At 32.4% G+C, this 20622-nt stretch overlaps 2 protein-coding genes across 2 annotated transcripts; one reads left to right on the forward strand and one right to left on the reverse strand.

Annotated features, from left to right (window-relative positions):
• Nucleotides 1-1918: 1918 nt before the first annotated feature.
• On the forward strand, nucleotides 1919-6120 carry LOC123664922 (60S ribosomal protein L30). Its single transcript, XM_045599292.1, has 4 exons — nucleotides 1919-2012; nucleotides 2131-2178; nucleotides 2459-2604; nucleotides 5924-6120. The coding sequence occupies exons 2-4, from the start codon at nucleotides 2158-2160 to the stop codon at nucleotides 6096-6098; spliced, it is 342 nt and encodes a 113-aa protein (XP_045455248.1). The 5' UTR covers nucleotides 1919-2012; nucleotides 2131-2157; the 3' UTR covers nucleotides 6099-6120.
• A 6613-nt stretch (nucleotides 6121-12733) lies between these two features.
• Nucleotides 12734-20243, reverse strand: LOC123664928 (basic salivary proline-rich protein 2-like). Its single transcript, XM_045599298.1, has 9 exons — nucleotides 20072-20243; nucleotides 19188-19304; nucleotides 18053-18278; nucleotides 17678-17788; nucleotides 17108-17179; nucleotides 16404-16529; nucleotides 16053-16195; nucleotides 13200-13314; nucleotides 12734-12810 (listed from the first exon to the last, which is right to left on the reverse strand). The coding sequence occupies exons 1-8, from the start codon at nucleotides 20235-20237 to the stop codon at nucleotides 13304-13306; spliced, it is 972 nt and encodes a 323-aa protein (XP_045455254.1). The 5' UTR covers nucleotides 20238-20243; the 3' UTR covers nucleotides 12734-12810; nucleotides 13200-13303.
• Nucleotides 20244-20622: the final 379 nt, after the last annotated feature.

Consider the following 20622-nt stretch of genomic DNA (forward strand, 5'->3'; position numbering starts at 1 on the left):
ATGTATTTGTATGTATTTATGTGTGTATGTATGTATGTGTGTATGTATATGTATATGTATGTATGTATAAATGTAAGGTATGTATATATATGTATGATATGTCTGTGTGTATGTATTTATACTTATAAGTTTGTAATACATTACAGTTATTTCTCAATATTGTTATTTCTTGCACTGTGTCCCCCGCTATATGACACTCTCTCTCATGACCATTGGTTGACTGGAAGAGATCTCTTCTAGGGATAAGTCCACCTTTGCCATCAACTATATATGTAATTTTCTGTATATTCTGTTCTTAAGTGCAATAAAGTATATATGAAAAGGAAGCTAATTCTTTTGCTATTCTCGCTGACGAGACGACTGACATTGCGCGCATGGAACAAGTCTCGTTATGCTTACGATATGTTGATTTAAAAAATGCTAAACAACATAAAGTTAAGGAAATGTTCTTAGAGTATATTCCAACTGTTGACGTGACAGGATCCGGCCTAGCAAATCTAATAATTACAGCTCTGAAAAAGCATGGACTTGAATGTTCTCATGTGGTTGGTCAAGGTTACGATAGGGCTGCAACTATGAGTAGGTATTTGCACGGTACCCAAGCATATATTCGTCAAAACTGTCCTCTTGCTCTATATGTACATTGTAGTGCACACTCTCTCAAACTCGCTATTGCTGACTCATGTTTACAAGCAGATGTAAGAAACTGCGTTGGGATCATACAATCTGTTGGTTCCTATTTTAGACATTCGGCTCAACGCACTGCCGTTCTGAAAGAAAAAATTAGGAATTTCTTACCGGCTGATCATCAAAAAAGTTTGCTTGCAATGTGCGAAACACGGTGGGTTCATAAGCATGAAGACGTTATAAGATTTAAAGAAATTTAGCCAGCAATTGTGCATGCTCTCGAAGAACTCCAATCTAGCCACAATAAAGAAACATCGCAACAAGCCGTCCAAATACTTAACACACTTCGATCTCCGAATTTTGTTATGTTCCTAGTGATTCTGCAAAAAGTCATGAGCTTTCAATTGTCGCTGTCAAAGCAACTGCAGGCTATTAACACAGACATCATAACAGCATTCAGCCACGTGAATAATGTTATTAATGCTTTGCAACTTTTGAGGCATAAAGTTGACGAAGAAATTGATGCGAATGAAGTAGTGGATATATTTAAAAATAATATATAACAGAACGTAATTTTTTATATTTAGTCTATACTGTCCCGCCCTTGTATATATATATATATATATATATATATATATATATATATATATATATATATACATATATATATATATATATATATATATATATATAAAATTCTCCCGTCGCGGTGTTTGTAGTTAAACTCCTCCGAAACGGCTTGACCGATTCTCATGAAATTTTATGTGATATTGGGTAGGTCTGAGTATCGAACAACATCTATTTTTCATCCCTCTAAATGTTAAGGGTAGTCCACCCCTAATTTTTTTTTAATTTTTAGATAAATTATTTATTTTATTATTTGGCGTTAAAAAATACATACAATCCTAAATTTTCACCCTTCTACCACCAACCCCTATTTTTAAATAGCGTTTAGCGTCAACTATATATATTTATAATGCTTTGTTAGTACGTATACAGGCAGCTAGTATATAGCTGCCCCGACTGCTTCGTTCTGTCAAAAAAAAAATTTAATTATTATTTTTTTAGTATTAATGATTTCCGTAAAGTTAAAAAGAAGTCCGCAACATTCATTTTTATTTATATAAGATTTAGACAGATTGATGGTATAAAAAGGGTCTGTCCAATCTTATATTTAAGCAAATTGCATTTTGTTATATTATATTTAAACGCCTACACCTGTTTAGTGGCTAGTGAGTGGCTACGTCTGACTACGGACGGACAAAGGTAAATTTTTAATGGTAACACTTTACTAAAATCTTATTTATCTGTGGTAATGCATCATTATCATCATTCATCACCTTCTGTCCTACTCCCTCTTTTTACTCAAGCTAACTGAAGGGGAGGTACGATCTCTGAAATTTCTTTCAACAATTTATAAGACAAAATCTTTGCAGTAAAAGGTTTTTAACTTTACGACTCGTTTTAAATTTTTAATTCAGATTGTGTGTGTTTGTGTTTCAGTGATACCCGTTATCAATCGCCATCAAAATGGTAGCTGCCAAGAAGCAGGTCTGTACCACGTGTTTATTTCTACAGTTTGTTCAACGGGACTTATGGCGTTATTATTTATCAAACTTTATAAATAATCTTCAAATAATAAATAGGTCCAAAATTATTTGTCTCACGATAGGCTCGCTAGTTTTTAATTAGTAGGGTTGAGAACGTTACAAACATTTTAGGTTATAAATACCGCGTATAGAATATCAATCGATAGTATTCTAGTATAAATACTGTCTAAAATAAGTTTTTAACCCATCAATATGCTACATACTGTTCTTTTATTTTACAGAAAAAGACCATTGAGTCGATCAATTCCCGATTGGCTCTGGTGATGAAATCTGGAAAGTATTGCCTGGGTTACAAGCAAACTTTAAAGACATTACGTCAAGGCAAAGCTAAATTAGTCATCATCGCCAAGAACGCTCCCCCACTAAGGTGAGACTACTGAGAAGTAGAGTTCCCTACTTTTACCTTATGGAAAGCATATGGAGTCTTTGGACAAAGAAGTATGGTTTCCCTGAAAGTGATTCCGTTATATCTATAGACTTAAAAATATTTGTTCTTGTGTTACTATATATATTAAAATACTTATTTGTTTAAAGTTGTATAGAATATTACTGAATCACTACACATGGGAACCCTATGGAGTAGTCTAAATCCGTTTTTTTCATCAGAGGTGAGTTACTAGTAAATATTTTTACATATTTTAATCAAGGTATAATATTTTATTTCTATCCACAAAAAAAAGTTGAAAACAAAGTTATTTCAGCTAGAGCATCAGTTAGTTTCAGAAATGAGGATTAAATAACATAATTTTTCCAAAAACAACAATGTTCTCGATATAATCTTTCCTAGTCAATCATGTAATGAATTCTTAAATTTGATTAAACAGTGGCTCTAGTAGCTCTAGTTTGTCTTAGAAATATATTAGCTGACCCCGTAAACGTTGTTATGCAATATATGTTATTAACCCCCCTTATAACTTAGAGGTATGAAAAATAGATGTTGGTCTATTCTCAGGCCTACCCAATATGCACACAAAATTTCATAAAAATCAGAGCAGCCGTTTCGGAGGAGTATTTTAACTAACATTGTGACACGAGAATTTTATATATATGGCAAAACAACGTTTACAGGGTCAGCTATTATTTATAGTACCTGGGTGACTGAGCTTAGCTTGGTATTTTTTTTTAGTAAATTGTGAAGGATTAGTAGAAGAGAAAGCTAAAATGATTTGCTGCCGGTTTGGATGAAGTCTTTTTTAATAATGAATTAATGCACAATGTGTAACAAAGGCAATGTATAAAATAAAAAATGACAGTAAATTAAAAATTGATATAAATTACAAAATTACAAGATTGAGAGTAATTGCTTCTCAAAAACTGATAGGCGCTCCAACAAATTGTTTTTTCGAAATCATATTTAAATACGAATTACATATTTATAAAATATGAATAATATTGTTTTTACCAACAATAATAGAAAATATAAATAAATACAAAAAATTTAAAATAAAAAAAAATAATTAAATAAGAATAATGATAAGATAGGAATAATATTTTTCGATTTTACCGACAATAATAAAAAATAAGAACTGGCTATTTAAATAAAAAATAATGAGTGCCATTAGAAAAAAAGAAAAATAATAATCGTTAAATTTTAAAAATTTGTCATTTCTTATAAAAATATGTCATTTAACCCTTAACCGGAATCGCTAAATTGTTCTACATTACTGGAATCTTGGGTCCAAATGGACCCTTTAATTAAAATCCAAGCTATTATTTAATACAGAAGAAATTAGCACTTAGATGGGTTATAAATACATTAAAACAATTGTTATGTAATATATAAATGAACTTTTATTCATTTACATCATGAAATTATATATTTTTTTTCACTTTTAATCTTAGGTTCTACATTTGGTCATTTTTATCTGGTCTTCTTCTTTGGCCATATCAAAAAATAATAAAAACAAAAAAGATTTAAAATTTTACAATAGTTTAGAGTTCTACGTATCTTCACGTTAACAAAAATATAAATTCTTTGTGAGATCGACTGAAAATAAAAAAAATGACAACCTATTCTAAAACCGTAAAATTGTTATCAGTCTTTTACTTATTCTATGTAAGGCACTTGCTATACAAAAAAATTTTTGTACGTGAAGCTTACATATAAATTTGCAGCATCTACCACACTTTTGCGATTGTTTATTTTCAATCTTTGGACCACATAAATAGCATCTTCCTCTCTTTCGTGACCCACTTTGAGTGGAAGTTTCTTGTTGTGTATCATTTTGCGGTACATCAACAGCTGGCCCCAGGAAATTATCAATTCTATTCTTCAGATCCATTGAAAATGAAGAATAAACTGCTCTTCTTTCTTGTTTTTCGTTGTTGTTCATCACGAGCTGGACCAACGATCCCAGGTAGGTCAGTAATTATGTTGTGACTTCTGATTCTGGAGCTACTAGGCAATGTCTTAGACTACTTAAACCTATTTTTGCCTCTATAGTAAGTTTTAGATGACAGTGCCCTTAGTTAGAAGTTACCTTCTCCTTTACTTTCAGCTTCGACATTATCGTCAGATGAATAGTCACTTGATTGAAAAGTGGCTTCATGTTCCGAATTTTCATTGTCACTTATGTTTTCTTCGTCACAAGGTTCGAAATCACTCAAAGGTTCTGGTTCTGTATCATTTTCATCCAACAATAACTCCTGGATATCGTTTTCGCTAAGACTACGCGCCATTATTTCAGAATTGTGTCAAAATAATTTAAAATATATATATACACATTTGAAAAAAAAAACGTACCTGGAATCGTGGGTCCGATTGGACCCAACGACGGCTCGTACTTACACTTCCAGTAAATTCAAAGCGCCACGCATCCGGCACCCGTCGCAACAAGCGACGTAATGACATTACGTTGGCGCGCAAAAGTGTTGATGTTCGCGTTTTGAAATTAAACGATTTTTTTGTCGTTGTCGGGTCAAAATGGACCCACGATTCCGGTTAAGGGTTAAATTAGCTAAAGAATTTTACGTTACAATTTCTATTTAATAGTTATTTGTTATATTGACATCTTGTTCTCAAAATTTCTTCTATTATCGTGTCTCACATGCAGTAGAATCAATACATCTTCTATATCTTTATTTATTAATATTAAATTACATCTTCTAATTAGTTTTAAATTTTATCTTTTGTTAACGGCCTAAAACACGTCACTCCACACGAATCGTGTCGTGTGGAGTGACGTGTGGAATTTTTAAAATTTAACAATTGTAATGATTAATAATAAAAATTACATATAACATTGAAGAAAAATACATGTAGAAAAAATTAAAATGGAAAGAAAGAAATTATAAATAAAAAAAATATGTATAAAAATATATGTGTAAGTATGCAGTTCAATAGTAGAGTTCTGAGAATTTGATGCCTTGAAAATGTACAAACCAAAAAACTTAATAACTTAAAATTGTGCATGTTATTTATTACCTATTTAAATTGAACTGTTAAATTGGACTGTATTGCAGCCAATGGAGACCACTTCAAATAACCATATACTTTTAATGGTATTATATTAATGTATTAAACTAACACACTGTAATAGTAATAAATATAACGTGCAATAGAAAATATGTTTGTTACTTTTACTTTTTAACTATATTTAGGGCAAAGACTATGTACTAACTAATGCAGAGGTCTAAAATAAATTGTGTTTTCGTTATTGTTTTCTGATAACTTCTTATCTTTACAGGAAATCTGAAATTGAGTACTACGCTCTATTGGCCAAAACAGGCGTTCACCATTACAGTGGTAACAACATTGAATTAGGTACAGCTTGTGGAAAGTACTACAGAGTGTGCACGCTTGCAATTACTGACCCTGGAGACTCGGACATTATAACAACACTTCCCGAAGCAACAGCGTAGATAATAAAGTTATAACAATTTATACACCTCTTTTATTTTCTTATAATGACATAGGCGAAATCGACAGTGCCCCCTGGCACAACTGAAAGCCATTAAACCTAAGAATAATAATATATAATTTTAATAGTTAATTAATTTACAAAAAACAATAATAAATTTTTTAGTTGTGGATGCCGGTAGAGCAAGCAATTATCTATGAAAATGATACCTACATAATTTATGGGGAGTAATTGTGAGGTTTTTTCTAAAAAATGATCCATATAAGTCACAAAGGAGACTGATAACTTCATTTAATTGTGATGGATATTATTGACGTTATTGTGATATTTATTATTTATAACTTGAGTATATTTAATATAATTATTGATTGCTATTACTAAATTTCAATAAATAACTAATAAAAAGGAACTGTGAAGTTAAATTTCATTTTTATATTATCACTAGCGACCCGCCCCTGTTTCACACGGGTGCAATGCTGATTCTAAATATAAAATAAATATAATGTGTCTATTTACGACATCACATTAGAAATCTCTAAAACTATCGGTGTTCCTCTCATAAACTTCCTCTGGAATCACTGTTTACTAAAGAAAACCACATCAAAATCCGTCGCGTAGGTAGTTCTAAAGATCTAAGAATACAGACGGCGGGAAGCGACTGTTTTATACTAAGTAGGGATATATGAATATACATAGTTGGCCATGATTGTTCATTGTATTTTCGCGCAAATACATTAAAAAATATTTTGTGATATTAAAATGGAATGGGGTGATAAAGAGAACCGAATCGCTGTAAATATATATACATATATATACACACACACCTCTGAAACAGAACAGATGGCCGTCCACGTAGTATTCGTACAACAAAGGGGGCGTCCATAAATTACGTGGTGTTTTTTTTTAATTTTTGGTGAGATGCGAGATTTTATTCAACCCTCTCCCCCGTCCCCCAATCTCATGAGATTTTTCAAAATGTGGGTTTCTTACGTAAACGTTGGATGGTTAGCGGTGGATTGTAATGTAAAAAGAAAAAAAAAATGCTTCGTGCTTTTATTTAAGACTAGTAATCAGACACAATCAACAAATCATAGTCAGAAGATGTATAATGTCGAAGTATGAATGAAATTATTTTCTTTCGAACGAATTAGTGAATGATCTTAATTGTAATACGATTACGCTTCAGATTAAATCTTAAGAATGTACAATCTGGATTAAATGGACCAAAATAGTACCGTAAAACATGGCAACTTTGCCCTTGAGCGTTGACTTTGCCCAGTTGGGTATTTTTTGGAAAACTCGACACATAGCTAATTTGTCTGTAGTTTGAAATATTTTTATGTCTGTTATAGAAACTTAATTATTTTTCTGATAACATTAAGTGATGTAATATCACCGATGTCACTTCAGTTGCCTGTAAGAACTTGTACAAGTTGATGGTGTTTTTTCGCGGGCAAAAACCAGTACAAAAACTTTGCCAAAAAGTAATAGTTGCAGTTACAGCAGGTAAATAATTTTTTTGCCACCGTTAGTATATATGAAATGATTAATATACATTAAAATAACACACAATAAATCTTATAAAATCATAAAATACGTTGGTGGGCAAAGTCACATGCACGATTTTGAAGCATTGTTGACGACATTGCCCACCAATTTTTTTCCCGTAGGGTTGTCTCCTGTAACTTATTTTTAAAGAACATGGAACAAAACGTACCCACCTCGTAGCAAATTTAAATTGGTACCATTAGAAAGGTCTTTAAAAATATATTTTTTTGTTGTATGGGAGCAATTTTGTAGCTTACATTACAGCCTATACAGTCCACTGCTGAACATAGACCTCCACAAGTTTACGCCAAAAATAACGTGAACTCATGTGTTTTGCCCATAGTCACCACGCTGGGCAGGCGGGTTGGTGACCGCAGTACTGGCTTTGTCGCACCGAAGACGCTGCTGCCCGTCTTCGGCCTGTGTATTTCAAAGCCAGCAGTTTGATGGTTATCCCGCCATCAGTCGGCTTCCCAAGCTCCAAGGTGGTTGCGGAACCTTGTTATCCCTTAGTCGCCTCTTACGACACCCACGGGAAGAGAGGGGGTGGCTAAATTCTTTAGTGCCGTAGCCACACAGCACATTTTGTAGCTTGCGGGGGAAAAAAGATATTCGATTTTGAAAATACCGATAATACTTAGTAAAATCCCCACGCAGATTTGACGTTTGTGCGATTTTATCCGTTAGGTACTTCGAACTATTATGCGCTAGCATCGGTGTGTCCTTGTTAGCATTTAGTACGTGCGTGCACGCATCGAAACCCAAAAGACGTTGCTTTCGCCATCAGTACGATAGAATCTACAGCTCGAGCCCAATCATCCACTTCCTGCGCATGGAAGGATTCACCGGTTCCCGGACCCTGTACCTGTCTTTCACTCAAAAGGAGAAGAAGGCGTTGATGAGTCGGGGGTATGGTGCCGGGTAGGGGTCGAGAATCATGACAATCCACGTGGCGCAGGGACAGACGAGTGAAAAAGTCATTGTTGTCTAGATGAGGGCGGAGAGGCTCCGAATCCATGACAGTGTCTCACAGGCGGTGGTTGCGGTAACTAGACACACAAACAGTCTATTACACCGACGACAAGGGTGACGCGATCTGTCACTTCGTTAAAAAGGTGGTGGTGGCAAACCGAAAACAGATCTTCGAGCACAGCCTCAAAATGGCGATCCATAATAGGGATACTTGCGTTATTGAGGATGTACTCGCGAAGCTGGCAGCGAATGCGGTTTAAGAAAAGTGAGCGGAGACGTTGTCAATGCAGTAAAGCGACATTAATAATACATTATATAGAAATAGAAGTTAGTAAATAGGCATATTTCCTATACATTCATGGCTTTTATTTCTATTAAATCATAAAATTTAACAAAATTTTTGTACTACATGAAGAAGTCGTCAAGACTTGTGTTTGAGACTATTCTTTTAATTATGTTAACGTTAAGCCAAAATCAATGTATAGGACTATAGATACTAAATTACAGTGTCTTAAAGTAATGTCGCAAAATATGAAAGCACATCTCGAATGTAAAATACGTGTGAAAAATCCATAAAACTACTATTTCTTTCAAATTTTTCGCTGTGACTGTCTTGGCACATTGAAAATTATTTTGTGATCGTATGTAAAGTTAGTTAATTATAAATATAAATCTTTATTACCATGACACTATTCAATTGTACTTATCTATCGGCATCTGCAAATGCCAAATACGGAATATCTGATTCGTATCTTGTAAAGTATTTTTTTTTTTAAATCATAACTTACCTATATTATTTACCTATGTGACATTTTCATCAATAAAATATTCCACATTAAAAAGTTTTGCAATTTAAAAAATGTTTAAAATTTAAAAAGTGTATGTTGCATTTATTCAATGGTGACAGCCTTTGGACGTTGATCATTATATAGGAAAAATGTTCTAGAGGGCTTTTTGACTTTGCCCACTCAATTTTGAATAACAACAAATATGTTTATTGATCTCATAATTTGATACTTTACTACATTGCCCTGTATTTATATTTAGCTATTTTTAAAAAAATGATACGGCTTGTAATTTTAGAAATATTTCAAGTTGGCAAAGTTGCCAAGAACCTATGATTTTTTGCCCAACACTTATAATTGTATTTTTTACCAACACGCATACAACATTTTTAAGGATATTTTAAGTAATAAATATCGAAACATGAACATATAGTATTGTGTGGTACAAACACAATATTAAATACATTTGCGTTTTCCAAAATAACTCAACTAATGCAAAAATATTTTGATTTTTAGGGCAAAGTTGCCATGTTTTACGGTATATATTTTTTTGTTTCAATCAGAAAAAAAATTGCGTGATATTTGCCGTGGCCCTCTAACGTTCTCTAAGATAAGATGAGATTTGACTCTACACCCTTCCCTTAAACATCAAACCGTCAAAGCAGTAAGGAAAAAAATTCAAAGAATCCTTGTCCGAAAGCAAATGATTTTATCTATAGGGAGATGACACTGCTGAAAATTCCAAATAAAAACGAAGATTTGTATGGGAAGTTATTGTACACTAATATAATAATTTAAATAATTATAAGTTTCATTCCGGTATAACAAAAAGCCGGAATCAAGTCTCAAGTATCAAATATCTAGTTTTTCTTTAAACCATTAGTTAAGAAATGACCAGTGCATCTCTTATAGGCTGCAAATCCTGTAATCTTTTAAAATAGTTAACATGGTTTTAGGTGCTATCTTCCTCTGCTGAAAATTCCCAATAAAAAACGACGATTTGCATGGGAAGTCTGAAATAGACTATTGTGTTTGAAACGGATTCCAAAATTTTCATGCAATTTTATCTGGGCATGATAATATAATTTGCCAGCCAGCTGATATAATCCACTATGTCATGGTCAGCTGACTTTATTTTGCCTTCAAGAAATCTATTAGCTAAACTATAATCTGACAAATTTTAAAGTGCGGAAGTTATGTACTAAAAAAGCTTTTTTCTCTATGCGTGGACAGCGACCAATGCCAGTCTCACTCTCACCCACGGAGTCGCAGCTAGCAGTCGCGAATATACAGGTGACTGGTGAATTACTATCAATATTTGAGGACGTGTTATTTGAGGATCATATATGACGAAAAAAAATTACATATAAAATAAATATTCATAAACTTCTAAGTAAAGTTAACCAACAGTTATCTCGCTAATTACGCGTCGTCTGGACGCCCTAGCTGCGCAGTCGTCACAAAGCAGGTGTGTAGGTATAGGTACATTTAGTTATCGCGCGGTCGTTTACCTACGTCCAAACACCGCCAAGTGTTAACAGGGTAGCAGGCTACTTTTGACAAACCAGTATGATCCAATCCCCCTTCATACTTTAATTTTAGCTTAGGACAGGCAAAAATACCAAAATAAGATTAGGCCGACCCCTTCCCCTTGATAAATATTCCTCTTGATAATTTGATAAATATTAATTTATTACTTAAGAATCTAAACGAAAAAATGAATACACGTTTGGTTTGTTTCAATGTTTATTTTTATTTGTACTTAAGGTAGGTACTAATAATTTTTATTTTTTGGTATTAATAAACTTTGGTTTTAATTATGATCTTTACCGACATAAGATTTTCAGTCCAGAAGCTTAACAAAAAAAAACTACATATTCAACTACAATATTAAAATTTATCAACTTAATAACGAATGTTGTTTACGAAAGCAAGTTACAACTAGTCGGCACTCGCGCGGTTGTCCGCGATTTTTCAAGGTATTTTCACTTTGCGCATTTTTGTAATTTTACCTAAGAACTATCGAGACTAAAGACATGATCGACCCCCTCTCCCCCTAAATCGTCTTACGTAATAAATGAACCAACCATACTTATTGTCTTTTACATGATATAACACAAACGGGTTATTTTTAAGTACTCTGCATTAGTGTATTGATAAGCCATAACTTATTACTTATGACAGGTCACATTCACACGAGACATATTAGGTATACGCGTAAGATCGATCACTAGGCGCGCGCGCTGGAAGATGGACGTACTCCGACGTACAAACCTTATGGCGGCGCTCGCCCAACTGACCTAGTGACCTACTAATCGAATTTAGGGGGGAATTAGAATTGGCGGGGGTTGCGGCGGGCGGCGGCAAGCGGCACAGTACAAGGCCAAGGCCGCACGCGCCGCCGTTATGGCTGAAAATTAATGTGTCTACATTTCATTTATTTAAATTGAAATGTGTGGGAATATTGTCAAAAATTAAGTACCTATTTTTTTTACATAATTCGAATGAGAATCATGTACCGAGTATCCTCTGTAAATATTGATAGTAATTCACCAGTCACCCTGTATATATCACGAATAAACATATCACTAATGCATTTTACGAAGTTTCGATTGGGAGGAAATCGGTCATGAATATCTGTCATTGTCTCCCGGACTATTTGATTTGGGAAGGAATCTGGTGAATGGGTGACGAGAGCGTTATGAAGTGTGGTCGTGTGAGGCGAACGGAAGTTGAGAGGGAGATATGTTAGATGGAGATAAAGAAGTTTTACTTCAGTCGAGTGGTCTAAAGCACACTCGTTTTTTTTATACCAAAACGAAGGTTTATGTCTTACTAAAGGTGTTTAATCAAAACTCAAATCGAGCTTTTGATAATTATTATAATTATAGCCTGTTATTTCAATGGAATTATAAAAAAATTAGCCTATAGCTCATGATAGACTAGTGCAGCTCAGTCAGCTCAAAATGACGATATATTTGCAAATCATCCGCATACAAGGTGGTAGGAAGAAGAAATAAAAGATGAGGTAAATATGGAGTAACAAAAATTAAATTGGTTTTGTTGATTGTTATATTGAAGAACATTAAAGACAAACCGTCATATTTAAACACTAGCTGTGCTCCGCGGTTTCAAACGCATTAATTAGGGAAAAAAATAGCCTGTCTTCCTTAATAAATGGGCTATCTTATCAGTGAAAGAATTTTTCAAATTGGACTAGTAGTTCCTGAGATAAGTTAGTTAGATAAGTATAGATGACTGATAAATAATACGGTAAATACAAAATTTTATTCCTTCTACCTTTCTTAGCAATAACAAAACAAAAATAAAATGATTGTAACAAAAAATATATTTAACAAATTATAAAATTTCTAATCTATATTTTTCACAGCTTTTTTGTCGAATTACCTGTAACAAATTAATTTTATTAGGTATTTATCCCATAATAAAAAAAACTGCATCAACTTTATTTTAATTTTTTTGGATTATTCTGATAAATAAGAAATAATAATAATAATTATATAAGATGAACGAGATTTTTACTTTTTTTATACAACTAGGTTGGCAAACATGCGTACAGTTCACATAAATCTCACAGTAAGCGATTGCCGTAGTCACTCCTGCAACACCAGAAGCATCGCAAGAAGAAGAATCTACCCCCGATCCACGCAGGATTCAAAATTTTCAAAAAGTACTTAAAATTTTAGTTAGTAATATTGTAATTCCCTTGATATCTATGCTATGAACACTCACACTAATCCAACTACCAAAAGATATACTTGTCATGTTATTTTTACCATAATATCTTCCTTTCCGTGGCACGAGGCTTCAGTTACATCTTAAGAGTAGATGTGTAAATATACATTTTCTTCCTTAAACATTTGTCATGATCATTTTTCATTCATCCTTTTCCTGAAAATATAATATGAATTGATATAAAACTATTATTCAAACAAAGTAATGGAAATAAAAGGTTAACGTCTTAACAGTTATGTTATTATATTAATACTTGATATTCGGATCTCACTTTCAACCACTATCTTAATTTCCTAATTGTACTGTACAGATTTTTTTCTGAATTTCGAAATTCTTATTACTTAATACTTTTTATAAGCATGTGTCATCTTATTTCATTTTATAATTCGTTCCATATTATGCCTACTTATTAGCTGGATCGCAAATCTTAATTGATAATGAGAAAAATAACAGAATATTTTTCTAGACATGTATTTTAATTACATTTATTTTGTTTTCTTGTACTATTACGTTTAATATTCAAATGGAATGTTGCTATACATCTCTAATTGCGACCTATGGCACTCAAAAACATAGCCACTTATGTTATTTCTAAAAAAATTGTTATATTATTACATCAATATACTTGACTTTTCATATTAAGTCTTGTTAAAATTATATCTATTTAAGTAAAATTATAAAATAATGATTACCTGTAATTCACAATTTAATATTATCTTCAAACTCGCAGTAAATACTACTCTCGTAAATTCGTTCTGGTGCTGCTCATGAAGTTTGTGCTAATTCTATATTACTCCCAAGTTATTTGTTTTATGGTCATATTCAATTTAACAAAAAAAAGTAAAATAGGGTAAACAGTATTATTGCTGGCACCTATTAAATATAATCTTATAATTGTTTTATTTTTAGTCAGTGTTAAGTTACCTAATACTCTGTATTCAATCTATATTATCGTCTTACGACTTTTTACCTAATTGAGCAACAAAAATATTTTCCAACTCATCATATTCCCATATAAATTTTTACCGTTTACCCTTTAGGGTATTAAAATATTTGGTAAATCAGTTATATAATATAACCTTTTATAACATAATCAATCACTTGCCAAGGCTATATATAATATATATTTTTGTATAATAAACAAGTTTACACATGTATTTCTTCAAATACATAACCTGAAAATAAGTATTATTTATATTTGATTAGAGATGATGTAAAAAATAAACTACAGTGATCAAAAATTACCTTTCACCTGTTGAAACTTCAATTTCATTTAAATCTTTTTTAAATATAAATAATGTAAGATTAAAAAATAAAGATCACACATTTTCTCTTATAATTTTATTGTGAATTAATTTCTTAATTGCTAATAATGGTATCTACTTATACCATCGGTTACAAATTTCCATTGATGGAATACATAAGGTATTATCCCTATCTCATTAATTATATTGTGACTTAAAAACAGTTCTTTCAAAAAGGTCAGTAATTCATAAAATTTCGTGAATGATTATTATAAAATGAAACCTAAGCCATCTGTAACATAGTCATAATTTAAATCAGATGTCAATATTTCTCTATTAACATTTTTAACTTTTTGTTGAGTTACTCGTTAATATGTGAAAATAAATTAAACAATATCTAATCCAAATTAAAAATAATCTTCAAATAATCGATCCAGCTACTAATATTTAGAGTTGCATATAGATGTTCAAACTTTTCTTAGTCAAACAGATCACCAACTGCCTGTAATACAAACAATTACAAAGATATTGATGCTATGCCAATGTACATTGAAAGATTCAACATTTTTGTCCTTTGACAATTATGTGAATTTCAAATATTATTTACGATAACACTAATTAAAATTTTACCTACATTAAGAATAGAATAAAAATACACACTTGATTTATATTTGTATTGTGAAGGAAAAATAAAATTGCATTTAGTAATGCGTAAAGTTCTCCTAAATTATTTTTATATAATATTAATAATTAATAATATGTAATAAATTCTTCAGGTAATTTCAATGTTTTAAGTGCCTTACAGGTCTCTCATGTCACAAAAAAAAAAACAAATTTACTGAAATGTTGCTAATGTCTGCATGATCTATTATTATTTCTTATAAAATATTTTTAACATAATATTTGTATATATATTTAAAATTTTCCCTAATTTTCATGTGTATATATTTTCTTAAATTTATTCACATTTTTTGAATTTTTAAATTTATTCAGGCTCTTCCTTTATGACAGCAATAAATAATATACTCAATAATTGTTATACTAAAACATGACTTATTTTATAAAATAATGTTAGTTGATCGTCTTTTTGCAAATATCGCCTTTACTATATATTTTTGATCCAAAACTTTTTCAATTGGGTTCTATTTGTATATATTTTTTTAGATTTTGCAGCACATGTTAATATATTAATATCTTTCCTTATATTAATAGTGTTATCATACTACGCTACTATCTTCTATAATGCAATTATTTCAAACAACCTATTTTGTTCATATTACCCATATGCAGTTTTTATTATAATGCTAATTTTGTTTTAAACTAATATTAACTAATTCCTATAGGCCTAGGTAGGTATTATCACCTACTAAGTAAATTTGTCAGGTTCACATTTATTTTAATCTAATGTTAATAATATTATTATAATTATTTCATTTCCCTAGTTTACTTAGTATTATAATCATTGATCTGAATCTTAGTAAATAATACTGATTTTTATATATTTCATAGTATGTATCATCTCATTTAACAAATGAAATCGTCTCCTACAATAGGTTATAAAAGCCAACAAATTATGCTAACAATTGTGATTATGACTAGATTGCTAGGTTTATTAGTCAACAGTATCATCTTAATATTTCTTGTACTTACCATAGTTGTTACCATACTGTGGTTGTTGCTGATAGGTGTTGTAAGAGGGTTGTGAGTAGGAGTCATAGGCAGGCGCAGAGCCGCCGTAGACTGGCTCCGCGGGCCCGTAGCCGGCGTCACCGCCTCCACCAGCAGGATTATTGCTTAACAAATACAATAACTGGTATTCACATGTCCTAAGACCTGTACATGCCTGATAAGGCCAATAAAAAGTGGGTGTGTGGGGTAAGTGAAAATTTTTGATGACTATTTTTAATACAACTATTATTTTCATTTTGAAATGCTATTATAAATAGAAAGTTATTTAATGTTCATATGACTTTACTGAAAAATAATCTCTTATTTACTTACCCATAACCGTCATTTTCATAGCCTTGGCCACCCGTTGAATATCCATAATTAGATCCATACCCACTTGAATTGTAGCCTGAATTTGGCTGAGCAGGTGGTTGTGAAGAGTAGTTGCTTTGATATGAACTGAAAAAATTAATCTCTTTAAGTAACATGTAAAATAGCCTATACATTACAACATTTATATTACTTTTTCAGAATAATAGATATCTGCATCTATGTATCAGACGGCAATTCCTATCATGTCAATAGTTTCATCATTTTGTTTACTATTATATAGTTATTTTATATTTATTATACTAATATGATTGTAATTTTTTAAACAATCATGTAATAACTAACAATTATTAAACATTCGCCATTATCAAGTTAGTTTTACATAAATCTAATATATAAAATTCTCGTGTCATGGTGTTAAACATCGAACTCCTCCGAAATGGCTCAACCGATTTTAATAAATTTTGGTGGCATTTCGAGTATGTCTGAGAATCGGCCAACATCTATTTTTCATACCCCTAAGTTATAAGGCTGAGGGGGGATTAAGGGTGTTAATAACATATATGGCAAAACAACGTTTGCATGATCAGCTAGTTCTTTCCTAAATGTTTTTTCACTGAAAAATTAATAGATGAGTTCAACAAAAGCAAAAAAAATAATAACTTTTAAAGTAACTTACATTTAAACATTAATTTATTGTTATTTACCTTGATGTATTGTATGATGGTTGTGCATATTGTTCTGCCGCTGGTTGTTCGTATGGCTGGTAACCAGTATGCCTAAAAGAAAATTCGTGTAATTAAATATAGAAATGATACATGAATACTATGCTGTTTAGTCTTCTTTCTTATATGTTCAGATCGATGTTTAGCGTCATGTGTGTTTCAGACGGCACATTCCTATCGTGTTTATGGATCATCATTATATACTGATTTAACATAGTGTATGAGGGGTCATCCATTAATCACATGAGTTTTAAGACTGCCCTCTTACCCAAAAATGTTTTTTTCTTTGAAATTTTTATTAAAATTTTCAGAATATTATCTTTAAATACAGATATAATCTGATTAAATTTTGAAAAATTTAGCATTGTTACAAATTTCTGTCTAGGTAGGCATCAAGGTTACAGTGTTTGTTGGTTGTTTTATGGTTGGAAAAATAAATATGTTATATTTCATTACAGCCCTCATTGTGATATTTCGTAATTTTTTCCAAACCCCAATTGCAAGCCTCCCATAATTAATGGACAACCCCTAAGTAATAATATATAAACGTACGATGGGGGTCCATAGCCATTGGCTGCTGGAACATTATGTGAAGGAGCTGCAGGCTGATAGCCACCAGCTTGTGGAGGACGACCACCACTGGTGCCTCGGGGACCATCAAACCTACAAAAAAAGTAAGCAAATACAATTTTATAGAAGCAACCACTTTTAGCAGGAACTATTGGGGAGATATATAAGTTTGAAAAGTTAGTAAAAATATTAAATTTTCCTAAAATTTTGTTATTTTGCTTCAAATTGTTGTACTATCTATGTTGTTATAATTATCAGTGGAAGCTTATTCGAAATATGCTTGTTAGTTTTATGTTGTTTATGAATGTACTATAGATTTTGTTTCCCAAGAAATATACAAAATAATTTTGTTGCTACCTTCCACGTTTCGGTGGCCCACCAGGGCCTCCATGAATAGGACCACCTCCTCGTTTAAAAGGCGGTCCACTTTGAGGTGCTCCACCTACTGGGTGTGGTACAGGTGCTGCTCGAGGTGGTACATTTGGACCGGAGACTGATGCTGGTCCATGCGGCCCTGATCCTGGATGGGGTCCAGGACCTCCTGGCCCCCCACTCGGTGGAGGACCGACTCTAGCTGAACGACCTAACAACATAATAATATTTATTTACACACTCTTACAGTCCACTTGTTAGTTACGCTTCAGCCTGTAATACCCCACTACTGGGCATAGGCCTCTTTCCCCGTGTAGGAGAAGGAACAGAGCTTAATCCACCACGCTGCTCTGATGCGGGTTGGCGGATATATTCCTTACTATCAGTACGATCGCTATCAGGTGTAAATGATAACAACCAGGACCGACAGCTTAACGTGCTCTCCGAGGCACGGTGAGGAGACCCACAAGGACTGCACAAACACCCAGATCACAGCAAACACCTGTATGGCCAATACAAATGTTTGTCATGTGCGGGGATCGAACCCGCAACCGCCAGCGCAACAGATACAATCCAGGGCTGTAACCGTTGCGCCAACGCCACTTGTTTGTCACACTACATAGAAACTTACAACTGCAATATTATTTCTTATTTTAAAATTCAATTGCTTTGTCTTACTTCCTCATCGTTATGCTGACAAAGTGCTGAAGCATAGGCTAGAGCAACTTGGCACTGGCCATTTTCAGTATTTTGTTAGAGCTGGTATTGGGTATATCAATTTGATTGAAGAAAAGTTCATCAAAAGAAGTTCTTGTTTTGAAGAACACTTTGCCAAACCCAAAATTTGGGTTTTACAGCATGTTATCCAAACCCTATTTTTTTTTTTTTTGTGATAATTTACTCCTAAGGGCATTAAATATATTTTTTTCTAAAAATGTTTGTAACCCTCCTTGCTGTAGAGGTCCATAAAACACATTTACAATTATGCTATGACTCATACAAAAATCTACTTACAAAATTCTTTGGACATGTGACGGGTCCAAATGAATATCACCCGGATCATGCGATGTTGCATGATTGGCAATGAACGTATTAAAACACTTTTCAGCAACATTCTCACCTCTCATAGGCATTCCACGACCACCTCGATCATTGCGTGGGCCATAATCTCCCCTACCCCTGCCACCTCTACCTCTCATGCCTCCTGGACCACCCCTATTATTGTTAAATCCTCCTCCTGTAAGTTTCAATTAAGATTTAAAAAAAGGAGTATTAGTCTTAACAAGAAAACTTTTAATATCTCTAAAGAAAAAGCTTAAAAAAAAATATGTATCATTGAAGTTTAAGATAGGTACAATTGAGTTTAGTGAACTAACCATTGATTGCAAAAAATGCTGACTAGTATGCTAATGTAAATGATAAATATTTAGTTTATCTTTTAATCTAAAATTAACATTACTAAAATTTTCTTTATTTTAAATATACAATTACAAAATGCAAAGTAAAGTTCCTAAAACTTGTACTTTAGTAATAATAACAAAAAAAAGACAATAATTGAGAAAGCAATTTAAAAACCAATTTATAATACTCTCCTTTAAATTAAAATTTTAAGAAAATCACTCTTGGTATTTATATTTTCATTTCTATACTATGATTTCTTAATTAATTAAGTACTTTCACTTACAAAAAGAACAAGAGATTTGACAATTCAATGTTATTTTTCTATTAATATCGAGATTAAAATTAAATATAATCGTGTTTAAGATGAGACACACTATTTGATATAAACTTTATTTCTTATATAAAAATATATTACCTTCACCAAGTCGTAAGGGATTACAAAAATAAAAATACAAATTAAGTTGTTCATATAAATTAATTTGCCTTACTCTAAATTAATAATGACGATATAGATAAATTAATAGAAGTAAGATGATTAATAAAAGTTATATTAGGAAAAAAAAATTTTAAGTGGTAAGCTCAAGAGTAATACGTAAGAATTACTTTGCGGTGGGCCTCGAGATTCAATAGTTGGTACTGGATGAGGTCCTGGGCCTTGGGGTCCAGGTGGAAATCGACCGCCTCTTTCGCCGCCTCGCATAGGCCCTCGAAAACCGCGCGGTCCACGTGGCGGGCCACCTCCTCTCATAGGACCTCCGCGACCCCGCATTCCGGGTCCACCACCCCTTATAAATATACCATAATAAGTAAATGTGACACAAAAATGTAAGTATATGTTAGAATATATAACTAACCTAAAAATTTCAACGTTGTAAGTATGTAATTGTATGGGATTTAAGCATAGTATTTTTCTATCTTAAATGATATAATAGTAAAGTACAAATAACAAAGTAAGTATACCTTCCGCGCATTTCAAATCCTCCACGCCCTCGAAGACCCGGTGGACCTCCGCGTCCACCACCGCGAAAACCACGATTTGGTCCGTCCATTTCGATATATTATATCGGAACACGATTAAGTTTATACAATAAAAGTTGCACAATATACACTTTTAAACTTATTCCATTTGTTAATTAAAACTTCTTGTACAAATT

The sequence above is a fragment of the Melitaea cinxia genome, chromosome 2, assembly GCF_905220565.1.
Source record: "Melitaea cinxia chromosome 2, ilMelCinx1.1, whole genome shotgun sequence".
NCBI lineage: Eukaryota > Metazoa > Arthropoda > Insecta > Lepidoptera > Nymphalidae > Melitaea > Melitaea cinxia.